This window comes from Thamnophis elegans, chromosome 15 (assembly GCF_009769535.1).
Source record: "Thamnophis elegans isolate rThaEle1 chromosome 15, rThaEle1.pri, whole genome shotgun sequence".
NCBI lineage: Eukaryota > Metazoa > Chordata > Lepidosauria > Squamata > Colubridae > Thamnophis > Thamnophis elegans.
Window position 1 is genome coordinate 44,017,635 of NC_045555.1, and position 23,342 is coordinate 44,040,976.

The 23,342-nt window shown below is 40.6% G+C and overlaps 1 protein-coding gene across 1 annotated transcript; it reads right to left on the reverse strand.

The window, feature by feature from the left end:
* Positions 1-665: 665 nt before the first annotated feature.
* Positions 666-19,993, reverse strand: LOC116518353 (lipase member N-like). The gene is given in 12 exon segments (XM_032231687.1): positions 666-755; positions 1,489-1,604; positions 1,607-1,621; positions 2,700-2,766; positions 2,768-2,810; positions 6,026-6,224; positions 7,590-7,707; positions 10,585-10,711; positions 18,156-18,310; positions 19,317-19,358; positions 19,483-19,545; positions 19,922-19,993. Coding segments are annotated over 12 exon segments (1,107 nt in total).
* Positions 19,994-23,342: the final 3,349 nt, after the last annotated feature.

The window sequence follows — 23,342 nt, forward strand, 5'->3', positions numbered from 1 at the left end:
GTTGATATGCATGCATGTGGAGCAGACACCCAAAGACCAGCTGGCTGGGTGGAGGTGGGGCATCCCAACACCAGAAGCATGGCAAGAGGTAAGATCTTTTCCTTTCATGCGTTTCTGTTTCATTGTTTGCAGGGAAACAGAAGGTCATGAAAGAAACGCCAACAGAGGTGTTACATGGGGAAACCTTGCGGCTGCCATTACTTTGAGTTCTACCACACTGTGGACCAATTGAAGTTTTTAGCTGGTCTTCAAGGGCAGTCCTGTGTGTATCGTGTTTCTGTAATCCATACAGGAGGTGAACAGGCATGGGTTAATCGATTCATTAATTAATCAATCAAAATAGAACTGGAAGTGACCTTGGAGGTCTTCTAGTCCATCCCACTGCTCAAGCAAGAGATCCTGTACCATTTCAGACAGGTGGCTGTCCCATCTTTCCTTAAAAATCCCCCAGTGGTGAAGCTCCTATAGCCTCTGAAGGCAAAACCGCTTCACTGGTTAATTGCACTCACTGCCAGGAAGTTTCTCCTGAATTCCAGGTTGCCTCTCTCCTTGATTAATTTCCATCCATTGTTTATTTCTTGCTTTCTGGTGCTTTGGAAATAAGTTGTCCCCCCTCTTCTTTGTGGCAGCCCCACAAATACTGGAACACTGCTGTCATGTCAACCCTAGACCTCCTTTTCTCTACACTGGCCATACCCAATTCCCGCAACCATTCTTCGTGTTTTTTTCTCCAGGGGCACCATGATCAAGGCCTCCTGATCCACAAGAGGGCACAATTGGCACATTAGACCAGTGACGTGCAGTCAGGGGAGGCAGGGGAGGCAGAGCCTCACCACTGTCATCATGAAAAGAAAAAAAATATAAAAGGAAAAAGGCAAGAGCTGAGGTCAGGCTGAGCTAGTTGCTCCCAGAGTCAATGTGGATGACTCTGCTTAGTGCTTAACTGTTTAAAAAAAGCCTATAAAAAGCGCCCTCTACAGGAGGAGGCAGGAGAATGATGTGCCTCATCTAGTCTGACTTTAGGCATGTTATGATCACTCGAGCAGAGTTAAGCAAGGGTTAAAAGCCTAAAAATTCCCGACATAGGTGAAGCACATCGTTTTCCTGCCTCCTCCTGAGAAAAAAAAAGAAGGAAACTTATTTCACAAAGGAGAAAAACAAATGCTGTCTCTTTAAATCGGAACTGAGCATGCCTGGCTGTGGAATTCTGGGAGTTGAAGTCCACAAGTCTAAAAAAATTGTGTCAGTGCTTCACCAGTCTTAAACCTCACCGCACATCACTGCATTAGACAAATCTGTTCAACCACCCCCCCACCCCCCAGTCAATTTTGGTCAGGAAGTACAATTTGTGCCTCCCTGTCTTAGAGATAAATATCAGGCTAAGGTAAGATAATTGCCCACCTTTTGAGTTATGCCCAGTTTTTATTACTTTCTTTGGAATAAGGCATTTGACTAAATTATTCATCAGCAGAGCCCAAAAGCACTTACCTTTATTACCAGACGATTGAAAAAGATGTTCAGTACAGGACATGTAGTATATTTTACTGCGGCTGCCGGTCCCATTCCAAAAAAGACCTTGATTTTTTCAGCCAGTTTGGCCAAGAAGAGAATGAGATAAAACCTGAAGAAAAAGAAAAGGTTTGCAAAAAACAAACAAACCTGGATCTCTTCAACTGTATAGGAGAGCAAAGTTTTGCACTAAACAACTATTATTTTTCTTCTTGCTCCTGCATTTCTGCAGGGTAATTGTGTGTTCTGTACACAGTGTACAAGTACACAGTAATTGTGCATTCTGTACACAATGCATGGAGGAGAATGTACTTGAGAGACCGCCTACTGCCAATTATCTCCACACGACCTATTAGATCTCATCGATTAGGCCTCCTCCGAGTTCCATCTGCTGTCAATGCCGACTGGCAACACCACGCGGAGGAGAGCCTTCTCGGTGGTAGCTCCGACCCTATGGAACGATCTCCCATGGAGATTCGTACCCTCACCACCCTCCAGACCTTCCGCACAGCCCTCAGAATCTGGCTATCCCGTCAGGCCTGGGGCTAAAGATTGTAACCCGCCCGAATGGTATGAATGTTGTGTTTTAATCATGTATTGTCTTATATGTAAAAGTCTGTTTTCCCCCCCTTTCCTTTTTGATTGTGAGCCGCCCTGAGTCCCCCCAGGGAAAAGGGCGGCATATAAATAACCTTCTAAATCTAAATCTAAATCTTTGGATTGCAATCAAAGAGCTGGATTGCATGATGAGTGTGAGATGCAGAGGAGGAGGAATACAGCTATTTCTTGCTCTCATGTCACAATGGGAAGATGCATTACATGATTCAGGTGCCCTCACTGATCAGCCAGAAGAAAATTGCTGAAACACAAGACTATCACTTCATGCTAGAACACATTGTTTACATGCAAAAGTCCTAGGCTTATGTGCAGAGTGTAGAAAGGCTAATTGCAAGAAAACCCTTAGAGAGGAAGGGCTGGGTTAGATGAGCCAAGCCTTTCAAAGTGACTCATGATTCATAGGAATTCAGAAGCTGATTTGTTCAATTCTTCCTGCCTCGGCCTCCTCCATAAACTATTTGCCATGAGAGGTTCATTCTCAAATTGTTCACTGCAAGTTGCACAATTGCAATGCGTAGACTGTATTAGTTTTCCCATTCATCCCTGCTCATGGATCTGCCTCTATAACTTACCAGCAGTTGTGCCTTCTGAATGGCCCACATAATAAAGCTGCGGCTGTTTGGTTTTGTTCAGGATAAAAGTTTATGACGGCTGGAATGTCATAGTATCCCATCTCATGGAAACTAGGAAAGGAAGGAAGGAAGGAAGGAAGGAAGGAAAGGAAGGAAGGAAGGAAGGAAGGAAGGAAGAAAGAAGAAAGAAAGAAGAAGAAAGAAAGAAAGAAAGAAAGAAAGAAAGAGAAAGAAGAAAGAACATTGATTTATAAATGCCAGCCTAGGTCATCTTGCTCAGAAATTATCTCCGTTGATCACATGGAAAGGATCACAGGGTAAAAGCTGTAATAATATTCTTGCAGGCGTAAGAAGGATTTTAGAAGAGGGAAATCAAAATCAGGTTGTTGGAAAATCTTAGGAGAAAATAAGAACTTGTAATTTGTAATTTTAATAGATTTGTATGCCGCCCAATCCTGGAAGACTTGCTGAACTAGTATTACCAGATTAATACTCACAGCCCAGAACCTAATCTTGGAAGTAGCTAGTTCACTGAATATCAAATATCTTAGCAAATATATTTATGTTATTTATCACTAGGTATTTCAGCATTAAAAGAACTTTCTCTTCAGAAAAAGAGAACTTTCTCTTCTCTTCTGTTCTCCTCTCGTCTACATGGCGCTCTACGGTGCTCTACATGGGGCAGCCCTTGAAGAGCATTCGGAGACTTCAGCTTGTCCAGAATGCAGCCGCGCGAGCGATTGTGGGTGCACCCCAGTACACCCACGTAACACCTATCCTCCGCGAGCTGCACTGGCTGCCTATTGGTCTTCGGATACGCTTCAAGGTGCTAGTCGTCACTTATAAAGCCCTTCATGGTATTGGACCTGGGTACTTGAGAGACCGCCTGCTGCCAATTACCTCCAACAGACCTATTAGATCCCACAGATTAGGCCTCCTCCGAATTCCATCTACCGGCCAATGCCGATTGGCTACCACCCTGAGGAGGGCCTTCTCTGTGGCTGCTCCGGCCCTCTGGAACGAGCTCCCCGTGGAGATTCGGACCCTCACCTCTCTCCAGGCCTTCCGAAAAGCCCTTAAAACCTGGCTGTTCCGACAGGCCTGGGGCTGACGAGTTCCCCGTCCCCGCTCGAATTGTGTGGTTATTGATTGTTTTTAAATTGTTGTAGTTGTTTGTCCCTTGTTTTCCTCCTGTTTGTATCCCCCCTTACTTTGGTTTGTGAGCTGCCCTGAGTCCCTCTGGGAATAGGGCGGCATAGAAATGCAATAAATCAAATCAAATCAAATCCTCTCTTCTTCTGAACGTGGTCTTTGTGTTGCCTGAAAGCACATGGCCACGAACTTCTATTTGACTCCAAGTGAGTTTATATATTGTTTTGAGGAAAGAATGGAAATAAACTCAGTGGAATAAAACCTCAGAGATCAGCTTTAACCCCTAGTTCTGTATTTTATTTTATTGTTTTGTTTTATTACATTTTATATCATATTTTATATTTTATTATTTTATTTTATGTTCGATTTCATATTGATTTCTTTATTTTATTTTTGTCCCTCAAGTCAATCTTGGTTCAATCAAATTCACACATAGGTCAATTGCATAAGTTAGCAAATATATTTTTGTTATTTATCACTAGATATTGCAGCATTAAAGAACTTTCTCTTCAGGTTCCCTTCTGAACCTGGTCTTCGTATTCTCCAGAAACACATGGCCAGCAACCACTGTTTGACTCTGAGGGAGTTATATATTGTTTTGAGGAAAGAACTGGAATAAAATCGGTAGAATGAAAGCCTTTATCTTTCATTTTAATTTTAATCTCATTATTTTATCTTTTGGCCCCTTCAAGTCAGCCTTGATTGCAGGAAACTGTCTGGAAAAGTCCCTGAAGTTTACTTGGCAAGATTTCCGAAGTGGTTTGTCATTGCCTGTATTCTAGGACTAAGAGAGACAGACTGGTTTCTTGCCCAAGATAGAATTAGAAGTCATAATCACCTGGTTTCTAACCTGATGGACAAACTGCCTCCTGCTCCTATCTTTTAAAGTGGATAATCCATCATAATCTGCTATCCCTTTTAGATAATCCCCACTACAGTGGTGGGTTTCAAAAATTGTTTGAACCTACTCTGTGGGTGTGGCCTCCTTTGTGGGAGTGGCTTGCCACCCATGTGACCGGATGGGAGTGGCTTGCCGCCCATGGGACCGGATATGAAGATGCCGACGACACTTGTCAGAACCACCTTAAATGACCTCACACACAGCACTGGGCATGCATGAGAATAGGATGTAAACTGGTTTTTTAAAGGCATCTTTGGTTTGCGTTAAAACAACTTCAACACACGCAATGTTCTGATTGCGCCACAAACGCAGTAGTCATCCTTACCTTCCACAGAGGCACTGAGTTTTATAAATAGGAGCATGATAGTATAGAATAATCATATCCAAGGACCAGTAGTGGGTCTCAAAAAATTTTGGAACCTCTTCTGTAGGTGTGGCCTGCTTTCCGGGTCCACTGGTGGAACCTCTTCTAACCGGTTCGGTCGATTTGACGAACCGGTTCTACCGAATAGGTGCGAACTTGTAGGAACCCACCTCTGCCCCACCACCACAGTGATACCCATTGTTATCGAGGCACTTGGTACCATGTCCAAGAGTTTTATAAAACATATCAAGAAATCTGCCAATTACCTTCAATAGACCGATCAGATCCCACAGATTAGGCCTCCTCCGAATTCCATCCGCCGGCCAATGCCGACTGGCGACTACCCAGAGGAGAGCCTTCTCTGTGGCTGCTCCGACCCTTTGGAATGAACTCCCCGTGGAGATTCGAACCCTCACCACCCTCCAGGCCTTCCGCAAAGCCCTTAAAACCTGGCTATTCCGACAGGCCTGGGGCTAAAGAGCTTCTGCCCCCCTCCTCGAATGGTATGGTTATTGTGTGTTTTAAATTGTGTACTGTTATGTTTCGTCTTTTTATCCCCTGTCTGTACCCCTTTCCCTGACTGAATTGTGAGCCGCCCTGAGTCCCCTTCGGGGAAAAGGGCGGCATATAAATGTAATAAATCCAAATCCAAATCCAAGTCGCATCTTCCTGCAATAACACAAGGAGAACTACAAAAATCTGCATTACTCGGACATAACATACTATTTTAAGAAGATACTTGCTTGATATCTAGGACACTGGCAGCAACCCGTATTAACCCTTAGCACCAGTCAATGGTATTTGTGATGCATTTTTTAATGTTCAGTTGATTGAGTTTCATGTTTAATGAACAAAGTATAATAACAATACAATAATAATAATCTGCTAATCCCCTTTAGATTTTCTTACCTAAAGCTCCAGAATTCCTCCTGCCATGGTTTCAGTGTCTTATGATTCGAAGACCAGGTGTTTCCTCTGCTATTTCCAAGCCAAACATCATAACCGTTATCTGCTAATATGAAACCAAAACTGTTGTGGGGCTGGTTAGAAATCCAGTGGGAACCATCTCCAAGGCAGCTATGTGCCAAAAACACAGCAGGTCTTGGAGCTATAAAATAAGAACAGATGCTTTTTTAAAAATGAGCCAGATCATTGAAGACTGCAAAACAATTGAATTATTGTTTGAAATAAAACTTTCAAAGAATCAGTGTTTGTGGTTCATTGTCATAATCTCTTATTAGAAATAGTATATGTTACACTGGCTGGAATGAAAGCATGGTCATTATGTGATTAAATTTATAGAATTTAGGAACAGAGGTTTTAATGATGCATTGGATCTACTTTGCCTCCAACATTATGATATATTCTCAACAGTGATAAAATCTCCAAATCTTATATGCAAAGGATGTAGAACTTTTCTTTTTTAAAAGAAATTACCTAGGCTGTTTATCTTATTGGATTATCAATTGTCTTAGAAGCAGTATCATGACGTACAATACCTCAGGATCCCTCAGAATTCCCACAAATTGAGGATATATTTTTCTTAATCTTTCAAGAATCAACCTATTTAAATTATGCATTGGACTACTAAGACGGTTTAATAGCTAAAACTTTTTCCCAATTCTTCTTAAATGGGATTGAGTTTGAGTTGAGTTTATCGGTCTTGTATGCCGCCCACTCCCGAAGGACTCCGGGCGGCTTACAATAAACAAGGGAAGGGGGATAAATAAACAAAACAACACTTTAAAATACACAACAGTCACAGTTTCCGTGGGGCTGGATATTTCAAAAGCCCCCCGGCCTGCTGGAGCAGCCAGGACTTGGTGGCTTTGCGGAAGGCCGGGAGGGTAGTAAGGGTCCAGATCTCCACGGGGAGGTCGTTCCAGAGGGCCGGAGCTGCAACAGAGAAGGCCCTCCCCCGGGGAGTCGCCAGCCGACATTGGCTGGCAGATGGAATCCGGAGAAGACCTAACCTGTGAGATCTAATTGGTCTATGGGAGGTCTATGGGATGTTCAAAGGGATTCACCTTTGAACATCTGAAACAAAATAGTTTATAATTGGGCGGTTTTGTTCATGGTAGTTTCTTTCTTGCAACATCTTACCATGATTTGTCAGTTGGTCTCTTCAGCTTATAGGTCCTTTGACCATCTTCTTTTCTAAGATATTGAAGGAGGAAGGTTACAGCACAATTTCTTGTAACACCCAATACAAATGTCGGTGTCCATTCTGAGATTATCGCATTTCATTTTGAAGAGATAGATCATTCCACCTCAGTTATTGAAAAGTATTCTCAGCCATGTTCTATAAGAACCTCGCACGAGGTCACGTAGGTTCGTTGAGAGTAGAATGGTCCTCCACTTCAGATCTGAAGAGAAATAGTTGCTTCCCGGGTGTGGAGAGCAAAGGTAGCCCATTTGTCATTTCTCAAACCCGACTGCCATTGGATGCCATTTGATTTGTCCCTGGTCTTACCTTTATTTTCGCCATTATACCTTCCATATGGTATTCTGTTAATGGTAAGTATATATCCATCTTCTGTTTCAACACGATATTCCTCACTTGGATAGTTATGAAAATGGATAATTTCACTCTAAAAGGAGAAAAATAAGATAACAGAGCACACTTGTCTGAAGTTATATTTTTGAACTTAAGCGGGCAGACAAGATGATGAATAGTGCAGAAAGCTCAGGAACAACAAAGAGGTTGCCAAAAATATAAACCTTCAAAGGGTGAAGCATAAGCAAGATCCAATTTATTTGTTGAGGATCCATCCCCAAAGTCAGTGGAACAAAAAACTGGTGTTTTTCTGAAGTACTTTGAATGACACCGACAAAAATAAATACTAGGATTTTTTTTCTCCTTTAGGAGAATTGAGAATCTCAAATGTTAGATAGATAGATAGATAGATAGATAGATAGATAGATAGATAGATAGATAGATAGATAGATAGATAGATAGATAGATAGATAGATAGATAGATAGATAGATAGATAGATGATATAGATATAGATATAGATCGATATCGATATCGATATCGATATCGATATAGATATAGATATAGATATAGATATAGATATAGATATAGATATAGATATAGATATAGATATAGATATAGATATAGATATAGATATAGATATAGATATAGATATAGATTAGATTAGATAGATAAATAGATAGATGATAGATAGATAGATAGATAGATAGATAGATAGATAGATAGATAGATAGATAGATAGATAGAAAGATATAGACAGATAGATAGAAAGATATAGACAGATATATAGATATAGATATAGATATAGATATAGATATAGATATAGATATAGATATAGATATAGATATAGATATAGATATAGATATAGATATAGATAGATATAGATATAGATATAGATATAGATATAGATATAGATATAGATAGATAGATAGATATAGACGATATAGATATAGATATAGATATAGATATAGATATAGATATAGATATAGATATAGATATAGATATAGATATAGATATAGATATAGATATAGATATAGATATAGATATAATAATTAATAATAATAAATGTATTTTGGCTTCTTTGTAGAGCACAGAGTCCTGCACTTAGATAATTGTCTTCCTTTCGGTGTAGATGGAATTGTTTTAACATGTGCAAAGCTATTACTCTATGCTTAGTGCAAGGGCTATCAGAACCAAGCCTGTAAAAATTTAACATGTGAAATATAAATTTCATAGTTGGCCTGTGATAAGATTGGGAAACAATTTTATTTGTAGGGATCCTCATTAGGGGTCTAGAACTTAAGATCTGGATTAGGGTGGTCCTGGAATCGATTATTTTTTTTCTCAGAAAAAATAAAGTACATTGAAACATCATCTCTAAGCCCACAGATTTCTATAACAATTATTGTATATGCTTGAGATTAAGTGTACTTTTACTAATTACAAATGAATAGTAGCGAAGCAAAGCTGAATCTGGTTAATTAGGCACGAAAGCAAAGAATATCATGTATAATTCAATCCCCTTCCCTTGGCACCCCAGTCCATAGTCCAATTATAATTCACCCAACTGTCAGGTGGGAGATATCTTCAAAAAACATCACCAGGGTGGAATGCTGGACAGTAAACCTTGGCGGGAAACTCCCTTCCTCCGCATGCGCAATGAGATGGTCAGGACAGCGTCTAGAATCTTCCTCCAGCACATCATGATTCCCTTCCCCAATACCATGCCCCCCCCCTCCCTGTTTCAATGGCAGCCGAAGCAGCAGCAAAGCAGAAGCTGACATCTCTCCTATAATGGAAATTATCTATAGGTAGTCCTCGACTTACAACAGTTCATTTAGTGGCCGTTCAAAGTTACAGTGGCACTGAAAAAAGTGACTTATGACCTTTGCAGCATCCTCGTGATCATATAATCAAAATTCAGATGCTTGGTCCCGATTGATGACGGTTGAAGTTTCCTGGGGTCACCTGATCCGTTTTTCCGAATATTTGACAAGCAAAGTCAGTAGGGAAGCTGGATTCACTTATCAACGGGATACTAACTTAACAATTGGAATGATTCACTTAACAACTGACTGAGGCAAAAAAGGGTGTAAAATGGGGCAGAACTCACTGAATAAATGTCTCACTTAACAACATACGGGCTCAAATGTGGTCATAAATCAAGGGTTACCTATATCCGTACCATCTTGATACCATCTGTTCATAAGCACCGAGGGATAAAGATTCTGCAAAGACTTTTAAATCACTTATACTTGAGACATCAGCATGATGGGTTGGATATAACCCGGATGTAAATACAGGTTGGATATAAAAAACTAAATTAAAAATTAAAAAAATGTTCTTGACTTTACTCTTATTATTTGGTGGTTTCTATATTGTATAAAATAGCATTTGGCATTAAACATTTCTACATCACACTGGAGTAAATTTAATAAAGAACCCTTCGAAGGGTATAGATTTGGCAGTGGTGCCTCTTTCGCATTTCCTTTGTGTATCTGGCTTCAGCTATCAAAATACATCAAAATACATACTTGAGAGACCGCCTACTGCCAATTACCTCCACACGACCTATTAGATCTCACCGATTAGGCCTCCTCCGAGTTCCATCTGCCGGTCAATGTCGACTGGCAACTACGCGGAGGAGAGCCTTCTCGGTGGTAGCTCCGACCCTATGGAACGATCTCCCCGTGGAAATTCGTATCCTCACCACCCTCCAGACCTTCCGCACAGCCCTCAGAACCTGGCTATCCCATCAGGCCTGGGGTTAAGACTACAACCCGCCCGAATAGTATGAATGTTGTGTTTTAATTATGTATTGTCTTATATGTTAAAAGTTTGTCTTCCCCCCCCCCCTTTTAAGTTGTGAGCCGCCCTGAGTCCCCCCAGGGAAAAGGGCGGCATATAAATAAACTTTAAATCTAAAAAAAAAAAATCTAAATCTAAAATCAGTAAAAAATGAATTTAACATACGATATTCATAAAACACTCAGGGTTCGCGTTGGAATTAGTGTCAAGTCTTTCTGAAGTTCCCAGTTCTTCCAAGCTGAGCAGTCCATGGCATAAACAAGCCATGATGATGAAACTCCTCATCTTCATCCTGTACGAAGCAATTTAGTCACCTTTGAGAAACATAAGCTTCCTGGAGATACAAAGCATCACACTTGCCCTCAAATATCTTCTGCTATCTGTGGCCTTAACCAGAAACAGCCCATTGAGCAGAATTTTACTTTCTAAAAACAATGGAAACAAGTCAAATCCCGCTGAGCTTAAATCTGAAAGAGTGTTGTAAAATAATTAATTAAACACATAACTAGCCGAGGATCTGCATCAAGATTAAGCCACAAAGGCATTTACTGGCTAGGATTTATAGGGATCTTTCTCTCATCTTCCCCTGTTACCAGTTTCACCTATTGTACCCCTAATGTGAATTAAACGAAAAGAAAAAGGACCCTAGGATGAATTTCCAACCAATCAAAAATAGTTGAAGCCATCTGCTCAGTCTCCCTTTGGATTTCAACTGCTGAGTTTTAATATTGCAGATTTTGCCAAAGATAATTACACTGCATTATCTTACCCATAGGCAAGAGGTGCTACAGAGTTTGTACAGTCGTGTCTCGTTAATCATTATTTATTGGTTTCAGGACATGTGATGAGTACCAAAAAAATAAGTACTAAATACATTTTCCCCTAAGGAATAATGTAGTGAATCACAAGGTAGCCAATCTAAGGAGGGATATTACTTGAGAGACCGCCTCCTGCCAATTACCTCCTTACGACCTATTAGATCACACAGATTAGGCCTCCTCCGAGTTCCATCCGCCAGTCAGCGTCGACTGGCAACTACGCGGAGGAGAGCCTTTTCAGTAGTAGCTCCGACCCTTTGGAACGATCTCCCCGTGGAGATTCGTACCCTCACCACCCTCCAGACCTTCCGCACAGCCCTCAAGATCTGGCTATCCCGTCAGGCCTGGGGTTAAAGATTATAATCCGTCCCCTCCCGAATGATGAATGAATGTTGCTTCTATTTTTAATTACGTACTGTTTTTATATGTCATTGTGTGTACTCCCTTCCCTATACGTTGTAAGCCGCCCTGAGTCCCCTCAGGGAAAAGGGCGGCCTATAAATAAATTTATATATATATTAAAAAAAACATTGAAGTCTAGCTTCTGCATTGAATACTAAATAAACGATGAGTACCGGGTCATTTTTTTATGTCAAAATGCATTGAGTACCAAATGCAATGGTTTCACAACAGTTGGATGCCAGATGCCACTGTAGTTCAAAGCATTTGTAGGACACTAGATATTACATTTTTCTTCACATTTTCTTACCCAAAATAAGCAATTTGCATATGCAATTTGTCCTGTTTCAAGTTCTAACCAGAGAGAGAGAGAGAGAGAGGGAGGGAGGGAGGGAGAAAGAGAGAGAGAGGGAATTGAAATGGAATTTAACACTTCACTTCAAGACGTGAGAGATAAACAGTGAACAAAATATGTAAATAAAACAGGAGCTTACCTGAGAAGCTTGTTTTTAATAGAAACTGACAGAAGATGCATCTAAATCCAGCCAGGGTCCAAAAGCCAAGCCAGGGTTGTCATCTAGTCGAAAGATCAGAGGTTCCAAGTTTCTTACACAGATAGAAGCCACACACAAGTATCATATAAGAGCTAGAAATCAGTCACTGTTTCCCAGAGACAGGAAAAGGCAGCGTGCATCAAAGCTGCTTCTTAAATAAGAGTACAGTCTGCTATCCATAATCAAGGGATTTATTCCCTTGTTTGGCAAGAAATCTTGATACAATGCAATACAATACAATATCAGAGATAGAAGGGACCTTGGAGATCTTCTAGTCCAACCCCCAGCCTATTGCAGTGGTAATGGTGATGACGAGCGTGTGCTTTTATTATCTGACTCTGTATTATGCAAAAAACGTGTTATTGAAATTGAGGCTGCCCCATCACCCTTGTTGCAATTCAGATGGTGCTTAATTGGTGGAATATTACGTGAATATCTGTTACACTATTATTAATTGCATTGTGACAGTCTTAATTTATAGTGCTGTTAGTCTTACTTATTCTTAATTTATAGTGCTGTTTCATTTGTTTTGCTGATTACACTGGAAGGCTGGTAATCTAAGGAGGGATAGAAAAATTGTTGGTAATATCGCTGAGAGGTAAGGTGTCTCTTCATAGCTGGAATATTCAAGTCAAGGGTGTAGCAACTGTATGTTGAAAAATACCTTTCCTCCTTTTTAACTCATGGAGAAAGAGCAATAGCATTTAGGCTTATACACTGCCCATAGCACTTTACCACACTTTCTGGTTGGTTTATAATGTTGAAGCATTATTTGCATATTGCCCCAATAACCTTAGTCTCTGAAGAATAGAAGGTCAAGCTAACCTCAGAAGAATAGAAGGACAACCTAACCTAAAGCCCTAGCAGGATTGAACCACAGGCCGTGGGCAAAAGTTGCCTGCAATACTGCACTTTAACCATTGCATCATCTGGGCACAGAAAGAGGGAGTGAGATAGCCAAAATCCAAAGTCTTAAAGTACCCTCCACCATCTAAACATAAAAGCAGATTGTAAATTATAGAAAAATGAGGTTTTAGAATATGAAAGAAGCCTGTGCAGTACAGTTGGGGGTGGTGAGGAGACCAATATTTTCATCCAGCCTGGGTAGAACATGAAAGAGTTACCACTGGAAAATATAGGGCCTGAGCAGAACTATAAATTTGTAGAAAGGGTGGGAAAACCTATGACAATTAGAGTTCATTAATGTAACTGGCCATCATTAGATGAATTTCCAGATAATACTTGGAGAGGTAGATCGCAATTTAACTAGGTGAGTTAAGCTCAGAAAGATCTGTTCTCATTCACTATTTTATTGAAAGAAAGCACCAATAGTTTTTGAACAGGAAAACAAATTCAGTGTGTAGATTTATTTAAATGAATTTAACAAATAGGGGATTTCTTAATTTCCTAGCTCTTCTATCATCTCTCTAGAAGGCTCAGTCAAAGCTGAATCTGTGGAAGGAGTCAGTGTTGATATGAATTTGGCGTTTATAGCTGCCGGGGGGGGGGGGGAATTTGCTCATGAGGTTTTCCTTACAGCCACTTTTCTGTCCATAGACATAGAATGTTCTCAGTGGTTGATCCTTTTGAACAGCATCAACAAGGGAGGAATAGCTAATGGAATTGGTTGTAAACCAGTGCTTCCCTTAAAATTAAATTCAGATAATGAGGGCTGATAGAAAGGAAGCCAAAATACAGTTCCTTGTGAAGCTGCCAGCTCTCACCAGAAGGAATATTGGTTTCAGTCATGTGAAGTTCTAATTTGGCAATATCCCCAAAGGTGCTTTTTTCAAAAGGCAACTGGACTTGGTTTTCCTTGAAGACATTTTGTCAAACCTGCCCCAGTCAGATTCCTTAGGAAAGAAAGACCCTTGATTCCATTTAACTGATAGGCTCTTCTACTAAAGATTGCTGGTTTCAGTAAAGCCAGAATGAAAGATTCCTATGCAAAAGGTTACACATTGTTTTCCTCATCCCAGCGCTTCCCTCTTTGACCAATTCATCTTCAGCCAATGGAAAGTCATCTAGGTGTTTTGAGAATCAGCCAATGGAAAGTCATATAATAAAATTATATCCAAGGTGAACTATTCATGATCATCATGGAGCTTACTGTATTGGTTGCTTGCAAAGATTCAATTTCATTACACAATATTACTTATGCAGTATTATGCAATAAAACATGTCTGGCTTATATACAAACTGTTTTACCAACCTCAGAAGAATAAAAGGTCAAGCTAACCTAAAGCCCTAGCAGGATTGAACCACAGGCCGTGGGCAGAAGTTTCCTGCAATACTGCACTTTAACCATTGCATCATCTGGGCACAGAAAGAGGGAGTGAGATAGCCAAAATCCAAAGTCTTTAAGCACCCTTCACCATCTAAACATAAAAGCAGATTGTAAATTATAGAAAAATGAGGTTTCAGAAGAAACCGAAGCCTGTGCAGTACAGTGGGAGGTGGTGAGGAGACCAATATTTTCATCCAGCCTGGGTAGAACATGAAAGAGTTACCACTGGAAAATATAGGGCCTGTGCAGAACTATAAATTTGTAGAAGGGGTGGGAAAACCTATGACAATGAGAGTTCATTCATGTAACTGGCCATCATTAGATGAATTTCCAGATAATACTTGGAGATGTAGATCGCAATTTAACTAGGTGAGTTAAGCTCAGAAAGATCTGTTCTCATTCACTATTTTATTGAAAGAAAGCACCAATAGTTTTTGAACAGGAAAACAAATTCAGTGTGTAGATTTATTTAAATGAATTTAACAAATAGGGGATTTCTTAATTTCCTAGCTCTTCTATCATCTCTCTAGAAGGCTCAGTCAAAGCTGAATCTGTGGAAGGAGTCAGTGTTGATATGAATTTGGCGTTTATAGCTGCCGGGGGGGGGGGGGGGGGAGGACTTTGCTCATGAGGTTTTCCTTACAGCCACTTTTCTGTCCATAGACATAGAATGTTCTCAGTGGTTGATCCTTTTGAACAGCATCAACAAGGGAGGAATAGCTAATGGAATTGCTTGTGAACCAGTGCTTCCCTTAAAATTAAATTCAGATAATGAGGGCTGATAGAAAGGAAGCCAAAATACAGTTCCTTGTGGAGCTGCCAGCTCTCACCAGAAGGAATATTGATTTCAGTCATGTGAAGTTCTAATTTGGCAATATCCCCAAAGGTGCTTTTTTCAAAAGGCAACTGGACTTGGTTTTCCTTGAAGACTTTTTGTCAAACCTGCCCCAGTCAGATCCCTTAGGAAAGAAAGACCCTTGACTCCACTTAACCGATAGGCTCTTCTACTAAAGGTTTCTGGTTGCAGTAAAGCCAGAATGAAAGATTCCTGTGCAAAAGGTTACACATTGTTTTCCTCATCCCAGCCCTTCCCTCTTTGACCAATTCATCTTCAGGCAATGGAAGGTCATCTAGGCGTTTTGAGAATCACTGAGATGTTTGGAGCAATCCGCATTCCATTCTCAGGGTGTGTGGCCTTGAGTGCTGGCACAAACTGGTTCTGTACTGCCCTGGTCTTTGTCAAGCTATCATTCTGCCCTCCCTATTTCCCATCACATGTTTATTGTCCATTTGTTCTGTCTTGCTCCCTCTGCTTAGCTCTTGATGTCCAGCTTCTGGCAACCTAAGATCCTGGCAACCTTGGAACCCAATCTATTGTTGCCTGCATCCTGCCAACAAAACTCTCACACACACTGATACATATAGAGGATTCAGGGGTGACATTCAAATTTTTCCCCTACCAGTTCTCTGGGCTTGGCTTGATGGTATCCTGTGACCGAGTGGGTGTAGCTAACCTGATGTCACTCATGGCCACTGCCACTCAGTCACACGACCCCCCCTCCAGCCATGCCCACAGGACCCAGTAAGAAAAAATGTGTGAGAAAGAGAAGGAGTGGAGGGAGGAAGAGAGAAAAAGAGAAGGAGAGAGGGTAGGAAGGAGAAGAAAGAGGGTAGGAGTAGGGGAGAAGTAAGGGAAGGAAGAAGGGGAAGGAGAGGAGGAAGGAAGTAGAGAAGGAAGGGAGGGAGAAAAGAAAAGAAAGAGAAAATAAGGTGAAATGTGGAGGAGAGGTAGGGGAAGAAGAAAGAAGTAAGGAGAGGTGGGTGGAAGAGAGAGAAAGAGAAGGAGAGAGGGTAGGAAGGAGAAGAAAGAGGGTAGGAGTAGGGGAGAATTAAGGGAAGGAAGAAGGGGAAGGAGAGGAGGAAGGAAGGAAGTAGAGAAGGAAGGGAGGAAGAAAAGAAAAGAAAGAGAAAATAAGGTGGTGTCATAGCAGGTGCGAAGGATGGTAAACAAAGCAATCCAAACTATACCTTATAACCTTTTAAATGGAATAACAATAATATAAGAATGGCAAAGAAAAAGAATAACTATGTGAATGTATACCTATAATTGTATGTAAGAGAATAAATGACAGTAAGAATATAAAGCACAATATAGGTAAACAATATTTGGTTATAAATAGCTAAGTATAAATAAATATAGAATTGCACATAAAAATGGATAACGAATAAGGAGACCATGAATGCAAGATAGAAATGTATAGAAGGGAAAACACTAACTGCAAAGAAACCAATTATTGAAATAACCAGTCCAATCTGGTCGAATTTCACTCCTGTAGAGGATATATTTTACTATGTGCCCAAACAAATGAATGGGAGCAGCATGTTGCATTTTTCTTTCCACCCGTGATCAATGAAAAATTGGTTCTTCCAAACCAATTTTCTTTTTCTGGCTCTTCCAAACTTGATGGTTAGCACATGTAAAATGTCTTCTCTCTGATCACACATGGGAGGAAAAGGCTATCTTAATATCTAAGTGCTCCACCTGTAGTTTTCTGAATGGTGCTATACTAATTTGATGCTTGCTCCTTTAATTGCATGCAAAAAACTATCATAACCCCCTTCATGATTATTCATTTAGCATTTTGTTAGCCCAGTTTATGGCATGGCATATAACCACAAGTACCATGATGTAGCCTATGCTTTCTTGCCTTTTGGTAGTTCTGTGGGATTGGGGTGATTCTTTGCACATTACTATCACATGGAATTCCTTTATTAGGGAGTTAGAGATCTTTTAGGTTTTAATTCTGATTCTTGCTCTTACTATATGACCGCAGCCACCTCTGAATCATAGATCTGGGTGTTACTAATAAACTTAGGCTCAATGGTGGGATTCAGCCACTCCGCACTTATCCAGGAGAAGCGGTTGTTAACTTTCTAAGCAGTTCGGAGAATGGGTTGTTGGAAGAAATCACATTTTGTTTTGTTTTTTCCACTTTACAGGGCTAATCTCTTAAGGAAGGCAGGAAGGAAACAGTCTGGGGTTGTTTCTAGCTTAATCTTTATTGCCATACTTACAGAAACTGCCTCTCCGGTTAACTCTTCTTGAAGCGCCCATCGACATGAGTGACATTGAGTTGGCCACGCCCACCCAGTCACATGACCACCAAGGCCCGCCTAACCAGCTGGTCATTAGGGCAGAGAACCAGTTGTTCAATGATTTGAATCCCACCACTGCTTAGCCTGGTTTGGACCATCCTGTAAATCCCACAATTTATTTTGGGTTATCTTTTCAGAATTATTTCTTTGTTAAAAGAAATTTCCCTGCTTGTCTATGAGAATTTAGTTCGTTTATCAATTGTAGAGGAATAAGGCAAAGAATTCAGAGGAAATGGGACAGTTTGAAGAAGTGATTTTTTTTTAATGTAAATACTATTTGGAGAAATAGTGTTAAGTCAAGTTGCAAATATTTCTTTAACTAATTCATCGGATAAGCTGCATTAAGACTTCAAGGTGTGTTTATCATCACAGCCTTAAGATGTTTTTTATGTTTGTCATTATGCAACATGATTTCTCTGTACATCACTGCTGGGGAATCACAGATATCTTTTCATTATCTCAATTATATGCTTATACATAACCTCAGTTGCTTCCAGTCCCCAAATGAAATCTAGATGTTACCCGTTCAGGAACATGTTGTTCCTGAATGGCATGACATTACTTAGCCGTGCTATTAATTCGTGGACGTCTTTTATGTTCACAAGTAAGTCATTTCCACCAGACCAGAGTGCAATGGGTATTTTTATATCTTCTAACTTGTATACAGGAGAAGTCATCTGGGAAGGAAAGCAACACATTTAAACAATTAGTCAAAAAGTAAAAGGAAGAGATTCAACGTGTAAAACATTGCAAATTACCACTTTAAGAAAAGCAAAGTAGGATAAAGTTTACTCCTCAGTTATTTTTACTAGGTATATGTACCTAGGGAAGTCAGGGGGGGAGCGAGGTGGGGTGTTTGGGGGGAGGGGTGGGGAGGGGGGGACATATACTATATGTTAGATTTCAACGTAAGGCGATTTCACATGTATACTATCTCTCTTTAATTTCTCCGTAAAAATAGGACAAGCTGAATACATTGACATATAGTAGAAATACACCAAGGGGAGGAGGAGTGGGATAGAAGGAAGAGGGGGAGAGAGGGTGGGAGAGAGGAGTGATAGAGGGGGAACAAATAAAAAAATAATAAAAAAATAAAGAAAAGCAAAGTAATTTCTAATTTCTGAATTTCAGTGATGAAATTGTGATGAAACTGAAGGGTGTATTTGTGTGTGTGTGTGTGTGTGTGTGTGTTTGTGTGTGTGTGGATTACATGTGTTTTTTTAAAAAATAACTATGACATTTGCCTCCAGTACATAGCTGAGCAGATCAGAGCCCCAGATACGACAGGACATTCTGCCATTGGTCCAAAAGGAGAACATGCTATCTTAAATTAGTCTTTTGATGCAATTGCTGATGTGAAGGAGCTCTGGTGAATGGTGGTTAAAGCACAATATTGCAGGCAAACTCTGCCCGCAGTCTAGAGTTTGACTCTGATGGGGCTCAAGGTTGACTCAGACTTCGGTCCTTCTGAAGTTGGTAAAGCAAAGATCCAGATTATTGAGGCAATGTGCAGATAATGCTTCTATATTTTAAACTGCCCAGAAAGTCTGTAAAGGGTGGTATATAAGTTTAAATGCTATCGCTATTTCCATTGCTAAATGGCTTGGCTGGGCAGGAAAGGTAGACAGCCTTAAATTTAGATGTTCAGAGGAGGAAGAACCAGAAATATTTCTCTACACTTACAATACCTTTGATGACACTTTTCTTACTTCGCTCAACCTCAGCCTGCAAAATTTAAAATAAGGTACAAAACAAAATTTTACCCATCTACAACACAACCAAGAAGGAAATTATTCTGATCTAAAAGCTTCAGATGAAGTATTTAATAGGAAAACTTTTATTTTCATACCTGGTTATAGTTCTTTTCCTTAGTGCCATAATCATATGCTTGAAACACCTTTCCATCATACATCTATAATGAATAATAATTACAGAACTGAGTAAAAGAATTACCAGTCATTTTTATAACATACCACTGCTATACAAGCTACATTGGCTTCCAGATGTAGCTCAAGGTGCTGGTTGCCACCTTTCAAAGTCTTCATGATTTGGGATTCAGTTATTTATAAGACCGTCTCTCCCCAGGGGTCTCTATCTGTCCCATCCAGCAGGAGGGCCTGCTCTGGGTACCATCAGCTATGGGCTAGGTTGGTCCCATACATGCTGGGTGACTTGATATCATTCCCGTTTCCCGGTTTCCTCCTCCCCTGCCTCTTTGGCTGCTTACCTTCTGTGGCAGCTGGCCACAGGCCACTTAAAAGTCCTCCATTCGGCACAAAAGTGGCTACCATTGCCAACATCTTCTTCACGCATACGTATTCCATTGTCTTGCAAATCCAAGTGACTTTCAAGATGCACATGTGCGAAGAAGATGGCGGCCATGGCAGCCACTTTTGCGCCGACCGGAGGATTTTTCAGTGGTCTGCAGCCAGCAGCTGGCCTTTTTCGGAACGGTATGCAAAGAGGCGGCACAAGTGAGTGGCGGCCGGACTGGCAAGGTGAGCAACCGGTGATAAGGGGACTGGTTCAGGGGCATGGCCAGCCAGTCATTACTACCGGTTTGCCAAACTGGGCAAAATTTCTGCCACCGGTTTGGGTGAACCGGTGCAAACCGGCTGAATGCCACTTCTGATTTTATTCATTTATTTTACTATATGCTGACTAAAGTCACATACAGTATATAAGATGGACAACTCCAGAAGTTTGGAGAGGATTCTGAGGGCCACGAATGTCTGGTCCAAGTTTTCCTGCACTTATCCTACACATCTGTTCTGAGAAAATATCTTTGAAACGATAAGTTTAAATATTTTAAATACACGTATATTATAATACACGTATAAAATTTATCATGCTTACAAAAGTACATGTTTCATTGTACGAATTAACAAATGAGCAACATCCCAAAACAAATGTCATTCTACTCATCTATCAATCAAAAGCTTGATTTTCCGTGCACTCAACAGTAGAGGGCAGAATATTCCTATCTCCAAGGTCCCTTCCAACTCTTGATATTCTGTTATGCATTTTGCATTTTTTTGGCCCTCTCATAAGGTCACCTGCATGGTAAAATGACCTTTCATGTTTTCCGTTTTCCACATTTCCAATACAGATTAGAAGTACTTCTGTACATCTTACATATACCTACATTTTTGATTTGAAACAGCTTATAATTGTTCCATTTGACATATCAAGCATTTATAAGGTGACCAGATGTTCAGATTGGTAAAGAGGGACACCTTTGACCGGTGGGGGGGGGGGGGTATTAAAAATTTTATACGGAGCAACAAAAATTTTCATACAATGCAAAAATAGTGTTGTAATATTTTTTTTATTTCAACATAACTACAATTTACAAATATAAATTGTAACTGTTGCCAAACATCAAAATTTTGATCACGTGACCATGAGGATGCTGCAACGGTCGCTAAGTGTGAAAATGGTCACTAAGTGTGAAAAATGGTCATCAGTCACTTTTTTCAATGCCATTGTAACTTTGATCACTAAACCCATTATACCACCTTTCTTGCCACAGTTCTTAAGTGAATAACTGCAGCTGATAAGTTAGTAACATAAGTGAATCTGGTTTCCCCATTTGACTTTGTCAAAAGGTCACAAAAGGCGATTACATGACCCCAGGACACTGAAACCATCATAAATACGAATCTGTTTCCAAACATCAAAATTTTGATCGCGTGACCATGAGGACGCTGCAATGGTCGCTAAGTGTGAAAATGATTGCTAAGTGTGAAAAATGGTCATCAGTCACTTTTTTCAATGCCATTGTAACTTTGGTCACTATACCACCTTTCTTGCCACCGTTCTTAAGTGAATAACTTCAGCTGGTATTTTGTATTTTGGATAGAATCTTTTTTTAAATAGTCTAAGACAATTTAAAAAAAGAATCCACACAGAATAAATTGAAGTAAAACATTTCAAACTCTTCCACACAGAATAAATTGAAGTAAAACTATTTTTAAATAGTTTTCCGTGCAATATTTTTAAAACTACATTTCAAAGTATTGTGCATAGAATTTTTAAAAATGGTTTCACTTCACTTTATTTTGGATAGAATCTTTTTTTAAATAGTCTAAGACAATTTAAAAAAAGAATCCACACAGAATAACACTATTTTAAAAAATCCTATGCACAATAAATAAAATATTATTTTAAAATACATTAAAAAAAGAAAAGAAAAAAACCCAGCTCACTTACAAGGCAGGCAGGCACTCCAAGTCAATCCAGAATGATGTAGATGTTAATACAAAGAACTGAGCAAATTAAAATGGTGAAATTAGTCCCAGGGAAATATTTTTCAAAGAAACCTTGCCACCATTTTTCCCACACGAGCCGACCTCCAACATCCGTGCCCCTCCCCTCCGGAAAATCCAGGAAGAAACAGTTGCTACTTCTCTAGCCAAAGTATTTCCTGGAGCTCTATGGTACTGGGTCATCTTTTCTTATAAAAGGAGGTAAAAGGGGCGGGGGGGGGGTGTTCAGTTTTCTTGCTTTAACATTTTAATATCTTCAATAAAAGTACTGAGACATAGAGGGGGTTAAACAGAGTGTCTTTTGTCTTGCCCCGATTAGGATTTCTTAAGAAAATCCACTGCGCTTTCAACATGAAGCCAGAAAATCGGGACTTTTTTAAAATGCTGCGGGACACGGGACAAATTGTTAGAAATCGTGACAGTCCCGTCAAAATCGGGATGTCTGGTCACCTTAAGCATTTACCCTTTTAGTACAATACCACCTCCATTTTCTTACACAAAATAATAATACATGATAATTATTATTCTTTTAAATGACCATTTATCTAACAGTATCATGGCTCCCACGACCACGGAATCAAAATTCAGATGCTTGGCAACTGGTTCATACTTATGACCATGGCTGTGTCCCAAAGTCATGTGATCATCACCTTTTGCAAGCTTTTAATAAGCAAAGTCACTAGGGGAGCTTAATAACCATTGTAAGAAGCAATCACCCGCAAACACACACATCCTAGAGAATGCAGTTAAAGAGTTAAGAGCAGTGATGGCTAACCTTTTTGTCGTTGGGTGCCAAAAATGTGAGGGTGTGCGAGCTATCGCACACGCACTTGCTGGCACCCATAATGCAAAGCGCCCCCCATATTCGCATGCACGCACAACTACCACTACCACACTCCCCCCGCTCTGTGTGCTGCACTACTCGCCTGCAAGCTGATCTTGGTATTTCCTCTGGGGGACCAGGGGAGACCGTTTTCGCCCTCCTCAGGCACCAGGAAAGCCTCCGGAGCCTGGGGAGGATGAAAAACAGGCAGCCCTTGAAGAGCATTCGGAGACTTCAACTCGTCCAGAACGCAGCCGCGCGAGCGATTGTGGGTGCACCTCGGTACACCCACGTTACACCTATCCTCCGCAAGCTGCACTGGTTACCGATCGGTCTCCGGATACGCTTCAAGGTGCTAGTCGTCACTTATAAAGCCCTTCATGGTATTGGACCTGGGTACTTGAGAGACCGCCTGCTGCCAATTACCTCCCAAAGACCCGTTAGATCACACAAGGCTGGCCTCCTCCGGGTTCCGTCTATCAGCCAATGCCATCTGGCTACCACCCAGGGGAGGGCCTTCTCTGTGGCAGCACCGGCCCTTTGGAACGAACTCCCCGCCGAGATTCGGACCCTCACCTCTCTCCAGGCCTTCCGAAAAGCCGTTAAAACCTGGGTGTG